This window comes from Colius striatus, chromosome 13, assembly GCF_028858725.1.
Source record: "Colius striatus isolate bColStr4 chromosome 13, bColStr4.1.hap1, whole genome shotgun sequence".
Classification (NCBI taxonomy): domain Eukaryota; kingdom Metazoa; phylum Chordata; class Aves; order Coliiformes; family Coliidae; genus Colius; species Colius striatus.
Window position 1 is genome coordinate 8,856,187 of NC_084771.1, and position 20,753 is coordinate 8,876,939.

Below are 20,753 nucleotides of genomic sequence, written 5' to 3' on the forward strand. Positions count from 1 at the left end.
GTGGTGAGACTTCCCAATAGCTTTGCCAGTGGGTGAGGACACACTGGCAAGTGCTGTGGTGGTTTGTTCTCACAGACAGAGACAGTGGAGATGTTGCCCTTCAGAAGTTACCATCTCAGGAGGCTGGTTCAGTGTTATGGTACAGGGAAAAAACTCTCTGTCAGGATGGAGCAGTCATTGGCATCACTTTAATTTCATTTCACCCCTTAATGGGAGCCTGGCATTAAATAATGTGACATTGTATATGTTGTAGCTGCACGATTTAGTGCTGTCAGACCAAGCACAGAGCCCAGTGGCAAAAATAGTCACAAGAACTTGATGTAACAGGAATAATGTGATTATTCCTTTCTCTTTTTTTTTCCCACTTAATCCTCTTCTATCCCTATATAAGCAAAGTGCTGATGGTGCATAGAAAGCTCTACATAATGTGTGACAAGGTAACATTCACCTTCCATTAGGGCACTCCTTAAGGGTTGGCCCTTAAACTGGTGTTTAGAATGTTTAGTGTGTGTTGTCTGCATGACAGGGTGTTCAAGGACAGGTGACCTAAAGCAGTGATGCAGTCACCTATTCAGTAAAACACAGGTGTGAGGATCAGGGGCCATCCCTTACTGGAATTTACACTGGACCAAATTGGTGCCTTGTTGGAGATCACACAAATGAGATGTGAAGAGGCAGAACAGTGCCTTTGACTTGCTTCCTTTCTCTGAGGGGCCCATTGTAACCAGCTTTAAAGCAGTTGGTAAACACTTAGCAAGGCACCCTTTCAGTTTTGTGTTTCACCAGCAAATCTGTGAAGCAGCTGGGACTGGTGGGGAGGGTTCAACTCACCTCACTTTAAATATCTGCACAGTAGGCTTCAGTTTGCATATAGACAACTGATCAGGCCAAGTGTGGAAAGATCAATGTGTTTGCTTCTGATTAGGTAAAGAGAGGAGGATGGTGCTGCAAAAAGGAGCTACTAAACAGGGAAATTCAGCACTGTGGAAGCAAGCAGTATGGGTTAAACAGTAAAGAAACAAACAGCCTTCCTCTCCAAAACCATACTCCCAGCAAGAGAAGGAAGCTTTGCACTTTGAAGTGTGTTAATTAACCTAGCCAGTAGATACCTGTTAGCTTAATTAACTGTTAGCATTTCTGTAGACACGATGCCAAAGCAATTAACAGGCAGCTAGATGTGATTTCTCGTGATATATTCAAGCATTACAGCTTGTGAAATTATTCCTTGAGTAAGCATGGGAATGATTTAGTTGTTTTTTTAGCAAAAGTGAAAAATACCAAGAGAAATGAGCAGCCCAGTGTGGTACTTTGTGAGCTTGGAATTGTCTGGTGCCGTGAGGGACTCGGAGCTGAGGTCTGAAGGACTGTGGGCATGTCCACACTGGTTTCTGATGTCTGAGCAGGCCAGACTCGTGTGAAATTATCAAACCTCCACGGTGCCAGAAAGATGACTGTCACTCATGCTGCTGTCTCCACACAGAGCACAAAAACAGCATCAGAACCCCCACTAGCTCCCTCTGTCTCTGAAGAAGAGGATGAAGATGATGATGAGGAGGAAGATGACAATGAACCTCCACCTGTTATCGCACCACGGCCTGAACATACAAAATCAGTAAGTCCCAGCTTTGCTTGGCACTGTATTCACTGTGGTGTTTCCAGGCATTGTGTTTCTGATGGGGCAGCACTTGCAGTTGAAGACCCTTGAGGGCTGGAGCCCTCCCACGCCATTGTGCTTCACCCAAGCCCCTGACAACAGCAAAACCTGGTTTGAACTGTCACATTTACTCAGGAGTTCCCTGTGATTGTGACAGAGACCATGAACTTATCTCAGTTCCAGGTAAGAGGCAGCATTGTGTCTGGCAGTGCTACTGGTGTAAAAGTGAGCACCTTCCTCCAAAATATCCCTGTAGGCTCTCTGTGATCAGACTCAGTTCACAGCCTTGCAGGACATGTAGGAGGAGCTCTCCCCTGGAGGTGCCTCTCCACACACTGTATATGTAGCTAAATGAACAGTTTCAAGTACACCCTTAGCTTCTAATTCTGAAGTTTGGTGAGAAGAATCCTGCACAACTGTGCATTGTAGAGAGGAGGAGCCTCTGAAGGGCTGGAGCACAGTTCCTAATGGCCACTCCCTAAGCTTGAGATACTGATGAGGAATCAATTTGACAGTTATGATCAGAAAAGGGAAAGGCTCCCTGCCTCTGCACACACACAGTAACTAAAGCTTCGTTTTGTTACCCATGAAAATGCACAAGCATCAAGGAACAAGGCTCTGAGGCCTGGGCAGATGTATTTCTGTCTCCCTGCAACACAGTCAATTCATTGAAAACAGAGAGTTCAGGTGCCTGTGAACTTGTGTAAAACGAGCTTCTCAGTTTTGCCCTTCCAGTTTGAGAAGTGCCCAGCAAACCCAGCCATTTCAGGAGCACCATCCTAGGGGGTTTGCATCTGCAACACCATCTCAGAGGCATCTCTGCGAGGCGCCTTTTGACACAGCGTCCATTCCCTGTCACACACAGATCTACACGCGCTCCGTGATCGAACCTGCCGCTGCGCCAGCACCAGCTAAAGAAGCCACCACTCCCCAACCTGAAAACTCCAACAGCAACACTTTGTACAGAAACACCGATCGGCAGAGGAAAAAATCCAAGATGACAGATGAGGAGATCCTGGAGAAACTGAGTAGGTGCTCTGTGTTTCTCATCTGATAAAGCAATGTGCTGCATGTGTGGCTCAGGGTTCTGTCTGCCAGATGGGAATCCTCGATTCAGTGTCACATACAATCATAGATTCATTTCTGCTGGAGGAGATCTTTAAGCTCATTGAGTGCAGCCTTTGTCCCAGCCCTAATAAACCACCAACCCGTTTCCCTCAGTGCAACGTCTCTTAAACCCCTCCAGGGAGGGTGACTTCAGCACCTACACAAACTGTTGCTGCGCTGAGAGGAGTCAAGAGAGCACTCAGGGCATCCCTTCTGCCTCTGAGGGCAGCTGGGACTGGGTTGGGTTTGCCTGAGCTTCCTTCTACACTGAAGGCAAAAGCAGAGGGGGTTTCTGGTTGAGCAGAAGGCTGTGACCTAGTGAAGTGCTGTGTGCTAATGCCAAATGAGACAGAATAGCTGGGTTCCTAAATTGTTGTTAGACTTCTCACCAGTCGTTGGAGCCAAAATACTTTACAGAAATCTGTTGGAGTTTGGAGTTTTGAGGTTTTTTACCAGTAGGAGACCACAGCACTAAGCTGATTCCTTCAGCCTCAAGGAGCTCTCCTCCCCTAGATACTCTGTTAGTGTCATTTTTCTGGTTGTTGTTACTACTTCTACTAATAGATCTGAGTTCATTTGTATAAGAATTATCTGGTTTTGCCAGAGAGCTCTTGTGAAAGAACATCAAATGACACTGGATAGAGAGAGGAAGAGGTGTTTTCAATGTGCCCCAAAAGGAAAAAAACCCACTTTTATAACAATCCTCTTATTTCTTGGCTTTATAAGGATGGTTCAGAGACACATCTGTGTGACATGATGAGGTAAAACTGTGCTCTAAGCGTTTCTCAGGAGCCAGCTGCCAGCACATCCACTGTTGCTCAGATCCTGTATTCCTCACATACACAACACTTTGTCATAGCTAATTCCCAGTCAGTTAATACTGTTAGAATCCTAACCATTGGCCCCAGACCCCTGTACAGATCATACTCTAGGAAAACCCATCAAGCCCTTTGTGGTTCTGCAGTACAACCAGTCAAATCTGCTTCTCACACATAATAGCTGCCAGTGCTACCTTCCCAGATCATAAATTGTTGGGTTCGTAACAGCCCAATTTACTGTGGGTCTGCCACTGATTATTAGGACAAGAAGTGGATTGATCTGCACCTCCCTGTGTTTGATCTCAGAGCCAGGAACATTCTGTCTTGAACGGTGGCAGCTGTTTGTCAACAAACAGAGGGGTTCAGTTTGTTTGTGGCTTCTTCACGGTGGTTGTCACTTCTCATTCTTGTGCCATACCAACCTTCTCGTTGGACCTGCCCTGCTGCTGTGGCTGAAGAGGCTGAAACCTTCCTTAGCTGGGAGATTTCAGCTGTTCCCGTAGAGTTTTCTGCAGCCTTAACAGCTCGACAGGACTATAAAGAGCTGAATCTCAGCGCCATTCGGGAGTATCCACGGGATAAGTAAAAGAGCTTTAGCTGAGGGCACAATGACATAAATTCCAGAGCAGATAGTTAACCTGCAGGTATGTCAGCTTATAAAGGGAGGAATTACAGCTTCAGCTGAGGCTAAATGTTTGAGACAGGCTTCCACAGTTAGATGTGCAGGTCCCCTGCATTTATCAGCCTGCGTGTGTGTGTCATTTGTGCAGGATCCTGTGTGTGCCACGTGGGGCCTGAGCCCGGAGCTTCTGTTGGCCGTATCTTTGAAATGTTGGACACTTTCATGCTTTTGCTTTCTTAAGAATCTGATACCAAGTGAGCCAAGTGTGAAGGTGTGCCTTAGGCAGATTATGATGTGGACAATGGAGATCTTTTTGTGCTGTCAGGGAGCTGGCTGAAAACGGGGTGATGCTGCTTTGTTACAGCCCTGGCCTACATTTAAACCTGTGTGGTGGTGGGTTTCTTCTGTTTTGGTTTGGTTTAACTCATATGACTTCTTCACCTTGCCTGCTTCTTCCACAATTGATTTTATGCTGCTTTTAGGAAGATGTTCCCTGCCTTCTTTTATCTTAAACTGCTTTCTTAAGCCTTTTCTGCTTGCTGTTGGGTTTTTTAGAGCTGCTTTCATTACAGGTTTTACTGTGGTGTAAAGTCTGTGACACTGAGATAAGATCAAACAAAGTTCTGTCTATAATGAAATCATGAATATGTTCCACTGTAATTATGAAACAGAAGTGGCCCAATTCTGTTTTCTTTACCCACTTAATTTAGGACTTGATAAAGGAAACTGCATAAAGACATCAAGATAGCTGAAATGTTTATCTGCTGTCCAGAGTAGGGAGTGCCCTCTTTGCGGGTTTTAGTGCTGTTTTATTTGGTGTGTGTTGGCTTAAGCAGAGGAGACCAGCCCCAAACAGCTTTGTGAAATGAATCCTCAAGCTGTGAGGAAAACCTCCAGAAACAACTGCAAAATTGATGGCAAACTTGGAAAATTGTTCTTTCAAAGTAACCTTTCTGCAGTCTTTATTCTTCCCTAATGTGAACTTCCATCAACTTCTGATATCTGTTCTGACAGATAATCAGTTCCATTAACCAGCTGAAAATAGCACCTGACCAGACACTGACAGCACAGTTTTTCCTGCTGTCCAGGACAGGATTACAGCACTGCTTGATTTAGTGCTGCAGAGCCTCCTAGGAGTCCCTGCCTGGGGGTGGGTAAGCTCAGCAGTGTGGGTGGGAGGGTGTGTTTTCTCATCTCACATCCTTTCTTCCAGTCAGTTAAAGGGGAATCACAAAGTCCTCTGGTCATATTCTTCTTAAGTTGTTTTGTACTGGAGTCCCACTGAAGAGATGCAGAACAAAATGTTCATCTCACATTACACCTTTTGGTGAGATGAAAAAGTAGCCAGGTCCTGCAGGTGTTACAGCCTGGGCTTGGACTCCAGGCAGTCCAGTTACTCTCACTCCTGCAGGCTGGTGCAGCAGGGCATGACCACTTCAGGCTGTTTGGGACTGAGAGTCCTGGGGCTGGTTATCCTGGAGAGGAGGAGGCTGAGGAGGAACCCTGTCAATGCTGATAAACACCTAAAGGGGGCCAGTCTTTGTTCTATGGTGCCCAGTGACAGGACAAGGGGAACAGGCACAAGCTGGAACACAAAAAGTTGCACTGGAATGGATAGAGAAAGTGCTTTGGTGCTGAGGTGAGGGAGCCCTGGCCCAGGCTGCCCAGGGAGGGTGTGGAGGCTCCTTCTCCGGAGGTTTCCAACCCCACCTGGACACGTTCCTGTGCCCCCGGAGCCAGGGGAACCTGCTTTAGCAGGAGCTGGGGCTGGAGCAGCTCTGCAGGGCCCTGCCAACCCCACCATTCTGTGAGTGTGGGGTGTGAGACAGGCTCAGCACCCTGAGCAGCGTGGTGCCGGCAGCCCCAGGCACTACCTGTGTTCAGGAGCACTGGTGAGTGCCAGGGGCAAAGGAAGCTCTTCTCCTGCAGCTCCCGTTAGCGGTCTCACCAAGGCCAGCAGCACTGGTAGCTGGCAGGGTGTAGTTGTAGCAGGGAGTGTACCAAATGGTGTTGGTGCCCCGTGCTCTTGCTGTGCTGGCAAGCAGCATTCCTTTAGATGCCCCTTTAGATGCCAAAGCCCTTTGCTTCAGAGAAACAGCCTGGACAGAGGAAGGAGGTTTGTTACTCCCTGCAGTGAACAGTGCGTCGCTTCCTTTTGGTTTGGATGCCTGGGTGAACAGAGAAGTGTGTGTTTATATTTGTGATATACGACTATTGCCAGATCAGCCTAAACAAAATACTCTGTGCAGTGTGGGAAATCTCTCCTCCTGCAGTCTCTCTTTCCTCCTGAACTCATTGTGTTGCAGTCCTGTGCTGATGTGTGCTCTGAGATGGATGCTTCAGAGTCATTTGCATTGAGCCATCACCTTAGGCTTTGTGTTTGCATGTAAGCCACGAAAACAGCAGACTGTGAGCGTTGTTTCAGTTATCCCTTCAGGTTTGTCAGCTTTGTGTGTCAGTGTCAGTGTGGGTGCCTTGTGCCTGTGCCCCGTGCCTTTGCCGGTGCCGTGTGCCAGTGCCTTGTGCCTGTGCCGTGTGCCTGTGCGGGTGCCGTGTGCCGGTGCCTGTGCGGGTGCCGTGTGCCTGTGTCAGTGCCGGTGCCGTGTGCCGGTGCCTGTGCCGGTGCCGTGTGCCTGTGCCGGTGCCGTGTGCCTGTGCCGGTGCCGTGTGCCTGTGCCGGTGCCGGTGCCGTGTGCCTGTGCCGGTGCCGGGTGCCTGTGCCGGTGCCGTGTGCCTGTGCCGGTGCCGTGTGCCGGTGCCTGTGCCGTGTGCCGTGTGCCGGTGCCGTGTGCCTGTGCCGGTGCCGTGTGCCTGTGTCAGTGCCGGTGCCGGTGCCGTGTGCCTGTGCCGGTGCCGTGTGCCGGTGCCTGTGCCGTGTGCCTGTGCCGGTGCCTGTGCCGTGTGCCGGTGCCTGTGCGGGTGCCGTGTGCCTGTGCCGGTGCCGTGTGCCGGTGCCTGTGCGGGTGCCGTGTGCCTGTGTCAGTGCCGGTGCCGTGTGCCGGTGCCTGTGCCGGTGCCGTGTGCCTGTGCCGGTGCCGTGTGCCTGTGCCTGTGCCGTGTGCCTGTGCCGGTGCCGTGTGCCTGTGCCGGTGCCGTGTGCCTGTGCCGGTGCCGTGTGCCGGTGCCTGTGCCGTGTGCCGTGTGCCGGTGCCGTGTGCCGTGTGCCGGTGCCGTGTGCCTGTGCCGGTGCCGTGTGCCTGTGTCAGTGCCGGTGCCGGTGCCGTGTGCCTGTGCCGGTGCCTGTGCCGGGTGCCTGTGCCGTGTGCCGGTGCCGTGTGCCTGTGCCGTGTGCCGGTGCCGTGTGCCTGTGCCTGTGCCGTGTGCCTGTGCCCTGTGCCGTGTGCCGTGTGCCGGTGCCGTGTGCCTGTGCCGGTGCCGTGTGCCTGTGTCAGTGCCGGTGCCGGTGCCGTGTGCCTGTGCCGGTGCCGTGTGCCTGTGCCGGTGCCTGTGCCGGGTGCCTGTGCCGTGTGCCGGTGCCGTGTGCCTGTGCCTGTGCCGGTGCCGTGTGCCTGTGCCGGTGCCGTGTGCCTGTGTCGGTGCCTGTGCCGGTGCCGTGTGCCTGTGCGGGTGCCAGTGCCGTGTGCCGGTGCCTGTGCCGTGTGCCGGTGCCGTGTGCCTGTGTCAGTGCCGGTGCCGGTGCCGTGTGCCTGTGCCGGTGCCGGTGCCGGTGCCGTGTGCGCTGTGGCCGGCACCGCGCCGAGCTGCCGGGAGGCGGCAGCAGCCGCAGCGCGTCCTGCCGGGAGGCGCCGGCATCGCCTCCGTGCGGCCGGCCCAGGGGCGGAGCGGGGCCGTGTGCGGGGCGCTGGGTCGGGCACAGGGCCAGCAGTGGCGTGCTGAATGTGGCACACGCAAGGTGTTCTTCAGAACTGAGCCTGGGAGTAAGCGATGAGGGTCGTAGTTCTTGAAGCCCCATCACATCTGATGACAACGGGAGATGCTGCTGTTTAAAAGCACACAGGTGTTCTTTTGGCAAACTGAGAAGAGGCTGAGAAAAAAAATCCCCTCCCGAAAACACTTTGCAATGTGAGAATCAGAGAATAGAATCACAGAATGGTTTCAGCAGGGAAGAGACCTTTAAGCTCATGGAGTGCAGCCTCTGTCCCAGCCCCATCACCCACCAGCCCGTTGCCCTCAGTGCAACATCCACCCAGCTCTGAAACCCCTCCCTGTGACTCCAGCAGCTCCCTGGGCAGCTGTTCCAATGCCTGACAGCCCTGGCAGCAAAGAAATTCCTCCTCACATCCAGTCTGAACCTCCTCTGGTGCAACTTGAGGCCGTTTCCTCTTATTCTATTGCTTGTTACCAAGGAGAACAGACCAACCCCCACCTGGGTACAGCTTCCTTGCAGGTAGGTGTAGAGAGCAGTAAGGTCTCCTCTGAGCCTTCTTTTCTCCAGGCTAAACGGCCCCAGATCCCTCAGCCCTTCCTCACCTGAGATGTGCTCCAAATCCTTTCCTGGCTTTCCTGCTATTCTTCCTGTTCACCAAAATGATTCCAGAGCTCAGGGTGGGTTTATGTTTTGAAAGTAATCCTTCCCTTCAATCACACAGAGCATTTCTTCCTAAGATCACAAGAGCTGGAACAACAGAGCCTCTGATGTTCATAGACCATGACCACTCGCTTTGGTATTTGTTCTTTTCTGATACCTGTCTCCTGTGAATGTTTCCTGTCAAGGGAACTCTCCAGAGGACTTTTCCAGTGGCAGCTCAGTCTTTCTGCAGGCCATCTGTGCTCCAGAGCTGCCTGTGCTATTGTTGTTACCCATCTGACTACAAACAGTTCAGCTCCAGACACTGGGGCTGAACTTCTGACGTGCTGGGAGGTGACACCTGCGTTCTGAAGTGAGCATCTTTACTGTTGTTTCTTCCAGGGAGCATTGTGAGCGTGGGTGATCCCAAGAAGAAATACACTCGATTTGAAAAAATCGGCCAAGGGTAAGTGCAGTCACAGTCACACAGAAACAGGGGCCAGGTATCATGTCAAGCTCCAGACACATTCAGCCAGCTGGGTTTAGATTCTTCCATCCCTCAAATACTGATCAGAATTTAGGGCTGTGGTCAGAAGGCATCGTCAAAGACAACTTGATGCCTTTCTTGTGTGCAGCAAGGAGCAAGACCTGGAAGATTGACAAGTTTGTGGCACCTCTTTGATGATTTTCTTAGGAAAAATAATTTTTCTGTGTGTCAAAATCATATGTGGCCACAATAAAGACAGGAGAAAAAAACCTTTGTTGCCTAAAAGAGCAGCTTCCCACCTGGTAGCTGCCAGGTAAACGAGAGTTGTCAGAAACATTTCTCTCAAATATTTTGCTTAAACAAATACCCAGAATTATAACCACATAGTTTACAAACTGAAAGGAGACATTAAATAATAAGCTCTTGGGTTTTTGTAGCAGAGGGAGTAAAAACCCAAGGCTCATCAATAAACACAGTGTGGATGCACAAAGTACTTGGTGAGCAAATGCACCATCAGCCTGATGGCAGAGCGTTGGAGGCCCTCTGGGGTTTAGGTGGCTACTGGAACTAATCATCCAAGCCCTTCACTTTTGAAACCCAACTTTGCTTACCATAAATAGGACTTACCTGAAGGATTTCCTGTGTGAGGAGGCAGGAGCAAAAGAAATTACATCAAAATGAAGTGTCTGACTTGCATTTTAAGTAGGAATAGGCTCCTTGGCTCAGCCCAGGTTTCCCTGGCTGGGCTGTAATTCCAGGAGGGATGGTGCCATGTGTGCTGCTGTCAGTGTGTGACAGGAGCTGTTGGCTGGCATCAGGAGATGCTTTTCTGCCTTAGCTGTCTGTGAGGTTTGAGCTCAGGGAACTGCTCCATACTGCAGCAAGGCAGACACATTCGTGCTCTTTCTCTGTCAGGCCTTATCCTAGAGGTACCCTGTTTGGTAGGGCACTTGGGGGAAAAGCCTTTCTGCTCCATCCATTCTTTACAAACCCTTTCTCAGGTTCCAGCTTTCTATCTGAGGCTTGGATTCTCACTGTCATTTGTGAAATGTCAGTGGACACTTAGAGCTGTGCCAGGCTCTCAAATGGTGTCAGCTGAAGAAGTGAGAGTCAGAATAAGTGTGTGTGTGAAGCAGATGGTTGCTGTCACCAAGGGAACGTGACCAGCACCCTCAGTGTCCTTTATTTTGACAGTCTCAGGAGTGAGCTTGTCCAAAGGTGCCTCAACAGCTGGTGGGAAGACAAGTGGCTATTACCTGGTCTAAAAGGGTGTCTGAATTGATTTCCTCCAGCTTTCAGTACAGCCTGAAGATTGCATGCAGTGAGTGTGATGCCACAGCCAGCTTGTATAACTTGCAGTGATGGGGAAAGAGCCTAAAGAAGACAAATCATCACAGGAGTAAACAAACAGGATGATGAGGAGGAAGGAGCACAACTGCTGCATGGCTGGGGCTCCTGTGTGTCTGAGGGGCAGTGCCTGGGGTGGTGTGGGTGTGCTGAGCTGCTGCAGCTGCCTGCCCTGGTGCAGTTATGCCAAAGGCACTAAAGGTGTTGGGAGTGAGTAGCTGTTTAGTAGCTGCTAATGAGAGCACTGCAGGGCAGCAAGAGAAGTGGGTGTTCAGAGAACTGCAGCTGAAGAACAGCTTACTTAAGGAAAAGCAGCTGGACCAGCAGGTAGCAGTTCATGGCTTCACACAGCTGGGAAGTTAATAAACAGGGTGATGGTTTTACGGCCCCTTGGCAGTGAATGGTGCTCAGGAGGCCTGTGCTGAGGAACAGGGCAGCTTCAGTGCTGAGTCTCTGGTTTGTCATCTGCCTCCAGTTGAGGACTGCAAATACTGCTGAGAGCAGAGGAAGCTTAGTTAACTGATGCTTGGTAAAGGGGCTGTGTTTGCTCAAGCAGTGTTAGCTCTCACAAGAAAGACAACCCAGCATGGAGCCCTGAGCAGCCTGGCTTCAGGTTGGTTTTTTTAACTTGTACTGCACTCCATCACAGTGACACAGATCTAATTGTGGGCCCTGGTACCTGCCTAACTGCATTAAACCCAAGCTATTGCAGAAGGATTGGAAAGTGAGATACAGATCAGAAATGATAGTTGCTTAGAAGTAAAAGTTCATAATTCAGAGTCACAGAGCCCTTGCAATTAATTCACCGTGTTACTTCAATTACTCACCTTTATCTAAACTCCTCACAGATTGCCTGGAGCATTCCAAAAGCATCCTCATTTAAATAGCTGTTTTGAAGTGAGCCCTGTCAGGACTTTGCTCAGGAGGTACAGCACAGTGTGAGCAGGGCTGGATAAATGCTGTTGGCTTTTCATGAGGACAAATTGGATTAATCTCGACAATTAGTCATAGCAAAATGCATTTGCATTTATATTAAAAGAATGTATTAAATGTATTAAAGGAACACAGCATGCCCAGTGAGAACATTGTTCTCTCCACATACAGTCCTTGGTGCCTGGGGAATCCAAACCCTTCAGCAGTGTTTCAGCACGAAACAAGCAGAGGGATCAGGTCAAAATGAGCCAGTGCATTTGGGGCTTTTCAGTCAGTGGGACACTTGTTGGGCTCTGCCCTGCCTCACTGCCCATGCCATGGGCTTCCTGAGGGATGGCAGGGGAAACCTGGGGTGAAGCCTCATTAGGGTTTACAAGCCCACAGTTGCTTTTAAACCCAAAGGCTTTCCTCTGGCCTTTTCCAAAGGCTGGCCTCTCCAGCCCATCACAGCATTACAGGGGAAGAGCCTCTTTTAACAGGAGGCAGATGACAAACAAATCCCCACGCTGTGTAGTCTGCAGGTGAGCACTCCATTTCTTTCTGATAGCTCCACAGCATAACTGATGTCTGCCACAGAAGCAAAACTTCAACACCTTGAAGAGTCCTTTAGGTGGTGATGCACCAACAGAAGCAGCTGCTGAGGGCTCTTGGCACACAAAGAAGCTGCCTAAGCATCCTCTGTTCCGAGTCTTTCTGCATTTGTGTGTGAAACAAGCTTTAACCTGCTCTAGCTGTGACCTCACAGGGTGGCTGAGGAATAGTTTCCTTGCATGCTGGAATAAGCTGTCTGGATCCTTTCCTCCAGTGGCTGCTCTGCAGTCAGGGTTCTCTGAATGACTTTGTTGTGTCACCTGAACTCTGCAGGTAGATTCAAAGCAGAGAAGGCACGACTGGGCCTTCCCTGGAAGGAACACACACATGAACAAAATGGAAGAATCATTAAATATCTCATTTCCCAGGTTTTGTAGACACCTCACCCCTTGAGTTTTGAATTAAAGTAATTGACTGTGTACGTGTGAGATTTGCACCAGCCCTGTCTCTTTGTGCTGGACACAAGTCTTCTCTGTGATGCCATCCGTGGCAGAGGGCTGCTGGGCTGAAGGAGGGGATGAACAAAGGTGTTTTATAAACACATAAGCAGCAGAGATCTCCCATTTGGGCTTGCTTTCACTTCTAGGGACTAAACCACTTCTTATGTCTTGGCTGCTGTTTTGTTTGCAGGGCATCAGGAACTGTTTATACAGCGATCGATATCGCCACAGGACAAGAGGTGAGTGTCAAGTCCCAGCTGGTTGTGCAGGTGTTCAGGGCTTTCCCCTCTGGTCTGAGCTGTGGGTGAGGCTTTTCACCAGGAGATCTTTACTGCAAAGGCTGTTCCTCTGAAGCCCAGACTGGTGTCACCTGGCAAAATACATCATCTGCTGTTTCCAGCTGTGTGGTGGAAGCTCTTTGTGGGCAGCGTGGTTCTGGGCCTGGGTGGCTGTTCACCTCCCAGCAACCATGACCCTGAGGTGTTGATTAATGCCTGGAAAAGGTGCCTGTGGATTCCTGGGGGAAAGTCCTGGGTCCCCCTGGACTGAGTAAGAACCCTGATGCTCTCTGTGCTTGGGCTGATGTTTCACCCTTAGCTTTTGAGACCTGGTTGTAAGAGAATTGGTTATTTGCTTACTCTGTCTTTGTAAGAGGTCAGTGCTCTACTCTGTATGATTGATCCCAGCTGGTACCATGTCACATCATCCCTGAATGGGTGTTTTAGTTGAGAGGAATCTGTAAAGGAGCCCCAGCAAGCTTTTGGCACTGATAAAAACTACCTAATTCTCATTGCCAGTGTAAATACATTGCTTTAGAAATGGTTACATCTCAGTTCCTCAGTGTGCATGAACTTGTGCTCTGACAGGGAATGTTGGGCTGTACAGACAGATTAACTCTGTACATTTGCAGCATTAAATCTGCCTGTGGACCTGGCTGTAGATCATTTTGCAATACAAACTGTAACATTTCAAGATCTGTCATAATGAGAGAGAGGCCTCAGGACAAGCAGCCCAGGGCTGATCACAGGCTCCTCTGACCATGGCTCCCTGCAGAAAGATGAGACTGGGTGGAGGAGCCAGAGTGAGGCAGAGGCAGGATGGCTGTAGGGCTTCAGAGCAAAAGTGACCATATTAGCAATAAACAGACAAGGTGGTATCTCAGTAACCCCAAAAAACAAAGAGATTCTCTTAAGAGTTCTGATTTCTCATTTCTGACTGTCAGCAAGTACATCTGAATCTTAGAAGCAGTGTGGCAGTGTGCAGCTGCTCTTAGCTACAGGCCTACAAGGGAGCTAAAAGCCCTCAGCCCTGCTTAGAGCCCTGGGGGTTGTCATCTAATACCATAGAATTGATCTTTTTAAGCTCAGAAAGTAATTGCAACTCTAATCTGTGTTAAGGAATTTTTGTTTAGAGTTGCAAAATCAAAAGTTAGGGAGTTGTAAGGTTGCGGGTTTTTGTGTGTAACTTTAATGACCTTTCTAGTCATCATTTTATCCATAAGGTACATGTTTTCTTCCAGTTACACAGTCAAGAATAGCAGCAGTTGCTGAAATCACGGTCAAAAACCCATATTGTTGCTGAAGTACTACCAGCTGTTTATGGATGTTTTCACAGTAACAAATTCCTGTTTGCAAAAGGTGTCTGATAATAGCGTGGACACGAGCTGAGGCCACTGGAGAGGAGTGTGGGTCCAGAGAGTGTTGTTAGAGGGTTGGAGTTGCTCATTTAAGACCAATTGGACGGGTTTTGCAAGGCAAAATGTGCATATGGCCATTTGTCCTGTGACTGGCACCCAAGCCAGCAGAGAAACAGGGTGTTGCAGGTTCCTGAGCTCTTACACATGGCAGGCAGGTGGTTTGGCCCAGCTCTGCTACGTCCTTATAAAAACACTCACTCTGTGTTCATTCTGATCTGGTGCAACAGACTCCCCAGGTTAATGTTTCTGATGTCATTTTAGGTGGCCATAAAGCAAATGAATCTCCAGCAACAGCCCAAAAAGGAACTAATTATTAATGAAATCCTGGTCATGAGGGAAAATAAGAACCCAAACATTGTGAACTACTTAGACAGGTAAGTACTTGTGGTCTTATCACCTGAATGTTCATTTGTATTCTGCAAGCCAAAAGTAAAGCAAACCTCACAGGAGATGGGTCTCTTTATCTGCTCAGATACAGTGGATATATATCATTTATCTGCTCAGATACAGTGGATGGGAGCAGGTTGTATTTTGCCTGCATTCATCTTTTCTGGCATATATAGTTTGAAGGTTGTTTTCAGAAACCTGGATCAGCCACATGTTTCTGAAACAGGAGCCTGTAAGCTCCCTGGCTCCACGTAGTTTTGTTGTTGTGTTTGTTTTATTGAAGTTGATCCTAATTTCCAAGTCTCCTGATAAGTGCTGGTAAATCACCACAGAGATTCTTTCCCTTGGGCTGTTCCCTCTGTTTTCCATTGCTGTGGATGCCAGCAGGACTTGGTTCTTGTTTCCAGACACACATAATTTGCCTCTTTTCCAGCTGTTTTTCCTGTTCTGAATGCATTCTATGTAAGGTTTTCCAAAGTGTTGACCAATTTCTGTCCCCAGGGGCATACACCCTTCTACCATGGACAACTGCAGAAGTTCCTGGATTAATCATGGAATTTATGTGTTAAGATGATGTGATATGTCCTGGTTCAAGATTTATCTTTGCTGTCACTAAGCTGCATTTTTCACTTGCTTGCCATCTAAGACATCTCCTTTTTCACTTCTGTGCCTTCCTCATTTGGACTGCACGGATTCTAAGTAGCCTAGAAGGAATGTCTGTTCATTTTATTCTGCCTTCATTTTAAAGTGACCTGGAAACAAAAATCAGCTTCTTTAGAGGTCTTCAAAAGCCACCTGGACACGTTCCTGTGTGACCTGATCTAGGTGGGAGCTGCTTTGGCTGGGGGGTTGGACTGGATGAGCTCTAAAGGTCTCTTCCAACCCCAGCCATGCTGTGATTCTGTCATTCTAACTGTAATCTTCTTTTCATAAGGCAGTTTAGCAGTTAAATTGCATTCCTCCCAATGCCATTGTTCTCTCCTTTCAGCTACCTAGTGGGTGACGAGCTCTGGGTGGTTATGGAGTACTTGGCTGGAGGCTCGTTAACCGACGTGGTCACAGAGACGTGCATGGATGAAGGGCAGATAGCGGCTGTCTGTAGGGAGGTAAGGGGTCCCCCCATCTGCTTCCCACCACTTGGACAGGATGGTACTTCTGAACAGGTGGTAAGAACATGAGTGATTTCATGTTCAGAGCTTTGTTTCTGTGTTGCTTTTAGAATGTGGAGAGGAAAGAGCATCTCACGTGAGCTGCCTGCCAGTGTCACTGCACTTCCAACGCTCTGTTGTCATTCTCCTCACACACTGTTGCTGCACTGTCTCTTCTTTTTGATCATTTTACTGTTCTCAACTTTGCCTCTTTAAACATTTGCCTGGAGCATGTCTGTACTGCATTCCTTGCCCTGTAAAAACAAACATGCCAGTGGCAGAGTTTTAAAATAACAGCAGAGAGAGACTCGTTTATCACAGCCCTCAGCTCAAACAGGAGAGTGTTCCACCCAAAGTGGTGTTTGGTCTGCAAGTTCCAAACCTGCTGTAGAGCCTAACAACAAAATCCTTTGTCATGCAACCTCCCACCCAAAAGTGATCCCCTTCATGCCAAAGGATGGTTTGGCAAACAAGAGTTTGTCATATGGATGGAGATGGCACATAGATTGCAGCAGCAGCCACTGTGTCAGTGCTTCTGTAACAATAACTGACATTTCTTTTCCAGAAGCTCATATGCCTTCATTTTAGAAAGTTATTGCTCTGATAGTGTTGAAGCAGCAAGCTGTTCCTCTTGCCACCACAGTGTTCTGCCATTACCCACAATTCATCTAGAAATTAAATCTTTTAGAGCCATTGCCCTGTGTGATGAAATCAGGTCATTAATTTTTACCCTTGTTCTTTTGTGTCTCTCAGTGCCTGCAAGCACTGGATTTCCTTCATTCGAACCAAGTGATTCACAGAGACATCAAAAGTGACAATATTCTCCTTGGAATGGATGGATCTGTCAAATTGAGTAGGTATTCTTGGTCAGGCACAGCTTCCCCAGGATGTGGTGTGGGGCTGCTTTTGACTGACTGCCAGTTACCCAAAAGTGCTGCCTGTGATAGTGCAGCTTTAAGCACAATTCCAACATGCAGAGAGGTGTAGGGAAAGGGAAGAAGTGTAAAGGGTGACATAGGTTTGTGTGTGTGCCTTACAGGGGAAGGGAGTTACAGTCTAAAGCTTCAAGTGAACAAAAGTCACTGCAAGAAACTTGAGTGTGTAAGTGGCCAATGCAGTATTTCCTTGGCTACAGCACTGAGTAGACAAAGCATGGTCACTGTTCCAGACAGGTTGAAAGGCATATAGTGGGGGGTTTCATTTGCTTAGCTTCATAATTAAGCTTTAACAATACTCATTTTTCTCCTCAGCTGATTTTGGCTTCTGTGCTCAGATCACCCCTGAGCAGAGTAAACGGAGCACAATGGTTGGGACTCCTTACTGGATGGCACCAGAAGTGGTGACAAGGAAAGCATACGGCCCCAAAGTGGACATCTGGTCACTTGGGATCATGGCAATAGAAATGGTGGAAGGAGAACCTCCTTACCTTAACGAAAATCCTCTCAGGGTAAGGTGCAAATTAAATCAGGTACCACTGTCTGTCTCATCTCTCTCATGTTGTGCCTCCCATGACACAAAATCCCAGTCACATCAGCTCAAACTAGTTCCACCAAGGCCTGCAAACTCAGATGTTCTTGCCCTTACCCAAGTTATTGGAGATGCTGTGTTTCTCCACACATGCCTCATCTCTTCCTGGAGTTCAGATGAATATTTTACAGCTCCAGGGAATCTTCAGGTCTCTCAGTAAAATTGCAGTAGATTGAAATCAGGGCATCTGAAGTTGGTACCATCTGAATCGGCTTCCTGGGCTCTTGCAGAGGTTGTTGCCCCTGAGCTAGGAACAGCAAACGGCTTGTGATGGACTGCCTGAAGCCCCCCAGCTCTCAGCTGGTTTTATTAAGGTGAATGAACCCCAGTAGGGACAGGATCTATCTGCTGTTGTATGTGGAGTCAGAGACTTTGGTGGCAGTTGGGTTTAATTGAGAGCACATTCAAGGGATTCTGCAAAGCCTGGAAACAAAGGGATGTTCTTTCATATTTATAATGATTGTTGTAATAATGGAAGGCATGCAGGAGCTTGGCTGGCTGACACCAATTTCAATACATACATTAATGAGAAGGGCATTAAAGGATCATTAATCACAGTTACCACTAGTCTTAATGTAGGTACGTTTGTTGTTTTCCACATGTAGAGCAAACCCATCCCATGTTGCTGAGGTTGCTCCCAGCCTGTGCAGAGCCCACAGGAGCGGTCTGTTCCTGGATGTGAGTCTCCTGGCTATTTCTGTGATGGTGTTTGTTTTCCCTTGCTGTGATTTCGTCAGGCCTGTGCTTAGAGCCTGAGGGACAAGCATCAGTGCGTGAACATCCTTTGAAAGGCAGGTTGGACCTCCCCAGTTTTGATTCTGAAATCCCCAACAAACCAAACTGAGCATTTGTAGCATATTTTCCAAGTGCTGTGGATCTTGTACAGTTTCAGGCTTCTAAATCATCTCTAGATTGTTCTGTCCTGGCTCTGGGTGGCCTGGATAACATCGGGATATCTTCACAGACTGCAGCTATGATTGTATGCTGAATCCTTTCTTGTTTCATGGTGTGTTAAACAGATGAATCAGCTTGTTGCCCCTTTGCAGCTACTGCAGACATTCATTTACACTCATTTCCTTCATACTGGACTTGTTTTTCTTTACTGGCTGTGTTGTAGGAAGCCAAAAGATGCACAAGAAGATCCTTTAGCTTGCCACAGACCTTTTCTGTTGTCATAAACATATTTAAAAGGTTCACTGCCTAGCTAAAGATTGATTCTTGTTCTGTGAAGAAGCAGGCACCTCCATTTGTCCTGGCACTCCTGCTTCACAGGTGAATGTAGCTGGACTGACATCTCCAGGGTTGACACTGGAGCTGTGTTCCTTCAGTGCAGGAGCAGTGACATCCCTTGGGGAGCACAGCTGAAACGTTGTGAGGACAGGCACTGCAGCTCACCACGGTGTCTGGTGCCTGAGGTCAGCTGCAGGTGGACAGGACAAGACAGATTTTGTGACATCTGCCTTGTGGGAAAAGCCTTTCTTTTTATTGTTTTTACTCTAGGAGAGTTCATTTGCCTTTTTAGGCTTGGAAATGTTCCTCTGTTTAAGAGAGAATAGCAAAGTCAGTTTGGTCAGGGTCTGTTTAAGCACAGAGCTGTTGTTTTCATGGCAGACATTTCTCTGCCTACTCCTGATACTATTACTGTATATTTTAGACATGTTTTGTAAGTTTAAGTTTGAGTAGCTGGAACTGTTTTACCCTGCATTTCTAAACAACCTCTGGCAAAAGCAGAGTGAACTCCTCCCTCTGGCTTCTCAGCATGTGAGAGCTCAGTCACAGGTGAGCCACACTGGCTAATGCTCACATCATGTTTGCAAGATGATGATGTTCCTTGGCCTGAGGAATATCATGAGGGCTTGCTAAGCTGCACAAACACTGTCAGCTGTACAGAAGTGAGCAGCCTTGGCTTTGCTTAGGAAACTTAAACTTAGCTTAGGCAAGCTGCTCTTGGTGAGGAGACAGGCTGGAGTTCAGTGTTCTGTGGGCACAGAACGACTGTATGCTCAGCAGCTGATGTTTATGCCCATCATGGAAGGGAATTCACAGAGGACTTGACCCTTAACACAGGTGAATATTCCCAATCCTCAGGTAACACTTTGCTTTGTGTTTTAAGTGGTTGCAGCTCTTCTGTGTGTGAAGATCTCCCTGTGTATTGGGTTTGAGTGGTTTGAGCAAAGTGCAATGCAGGAAGGAAGGAAGAAGGGGTGGGGAGGTGTAAGTTATTAATTTATTTCTCATTGTCCTACTCTGATTTTATTGGTAACAAATCAGTTTTTCTCCCACTTAGTGGACATATTTCTGCCACAGTCCCAGCCACTCTCCAGGTCACCAAGCCTGAGCTCTCAATGACTCAACTGCCAAAGCCTCCCATTTCTTCCCTGGCAGTTTCTGGGACAGGGACATCATTAATGCCTTTGCTCAAGTGTCTGTATTAGCACAGGGTTACCACAGGGATGGAATGACTCATTTTTATGATTAGACCATGAAGTTTTACCAAGAAGCTGATCTGAAACTTGGAGACTGCTGAAAGACACAGTTGCGGGTGGCTCCTGTCTGCCCACTTCTGCACTTGTGTCTGCAACTCAGGTGGCTGTGCTGAAAATGAGATTCCAAGGAATCTATTTCTTTATCCAAGGAATAAACCAACAGATTTACTTTTTCTCATCTGGTTTTTATCAAGAACAGAGCAAAAAAACACCTGAGTACCTTTGTTTTATGGAAGCTGCACCTTAGGGACCAGGGAGCACTGCAGAGATGCATTTTATGTAACAGCCCTTTGAAATAATAGGCCAAATTCACTCCTTAAAATAGCCTGTAAGGAGAGTATCAATACTTGGAGAAGCAAATGTGCTTTTGCTGCTGTATTTCATAGTAACTAGGTCAGCCAATGCAATCTGCTGTCAAGGCAAGCCCGTGTTGGTGCCGGAATAGCTGCGCCTGCATGGAGGCGGGGGGCTGCTGGTGTGGAAAAATCATCTCTAACTCTCTGCCAGGGAAGAAACTGCCACTGGAGACTGGACCTTAAAAAAGCGGGCTGTATGTGAGCAGCTACTGCTGCGAGAGCCGTGTGGAGCCTGGGTTTGCTGTTCTGCAGGCGCTGTATCTGATAGCGACGAACGGGACGCCGGAGCTGCAGAACCCCGAGCGACTCTCCGCCGTGTTCCGTGACTTTCTGAACTGCTGCCTGGAGATGGACGTGGACAGGAGAGGCTCTGCCAAGGAACTTCTGCAGGTAAAAGGCAGAGCAGCTGCCAGGGAAACGGCTGAACCGCATCATGGTTTTCTCATCAGCCAAACTGGGAGGTGTGGGGTGGAAGCCCCTCACAGTCACCGCCAGCCTCGGTGAATCATGGAGCGGTTTGGGTTGGGACCTTTAAAGGTCGGTCACTCCAACCCCTGAGCCATGAGCAGGGACACTTTCCACTAGACCAGGTTGCTCAGAGCCCCGTCCAACCTGACCTTAAGTGTTTCCAGGGATGGAGCTCTGACACCTCTCTGGACAACCTGTGCCAGTGTTTCACCACCCTC

At 48.5% G+C, this 20,753-nt stretch overlaps 1 protein-coding gene across 2 annotated transcripts in view; it reads left to right on the forward strand.

The window, feature by feature from the left end:
- The window catches only part of PAK3 (p21 (RAC1) activated kinase 3), a 65,895-nt gene that overhangs the window by 39,251 nt on the left and 5,891 nt on the right, over positions 1 to 20,753 (forward strand). Inside the window, exons 6-14 of one of the 2 annotated variants that reach the window (XM_062006970.1) lie at positions 1,481 to 1,612; positions 2,520 to 2,682; positions 9,072 to 9,135; positions 12,658 to 12,706; positions 14,425 to 14,537; positions 15,539 to 15,656; positions 16,452 to 16,551; positions 16,949 to 17,145; positions 20,320 to 20,457. In XM_062006970.1, coding sequence (XP_061862954.1) covers positions 1,481 to 1,612; positions 2,520 to 2,682; positions 9,072 to 9,135; positions 12,658 to 12,706; positions 14,425 to 14,537; positions 15,539 to 15,656; positions 16,452 to 16,551; positions 16,949 to 17,145; positions 20,320 to 20,457 — 1,074 coding nt within the window. Of the gene's footprint in view, positions 1 to 1,480; positions 1,613 to 2,519; positions 2,683 to 9,071; positions 9,136 to 12,657; positions 12,707 to 14,424; positions 14,538 to 15,538; positions 15,657 to 16,451; positions 16,552 to 16,948; positions 17,151 to 20,319; positions 20,458 to 20,753 lie in introns of those variants that run through there. The other variant, XM_062006971.1, reaches the window with a different exon arrangement.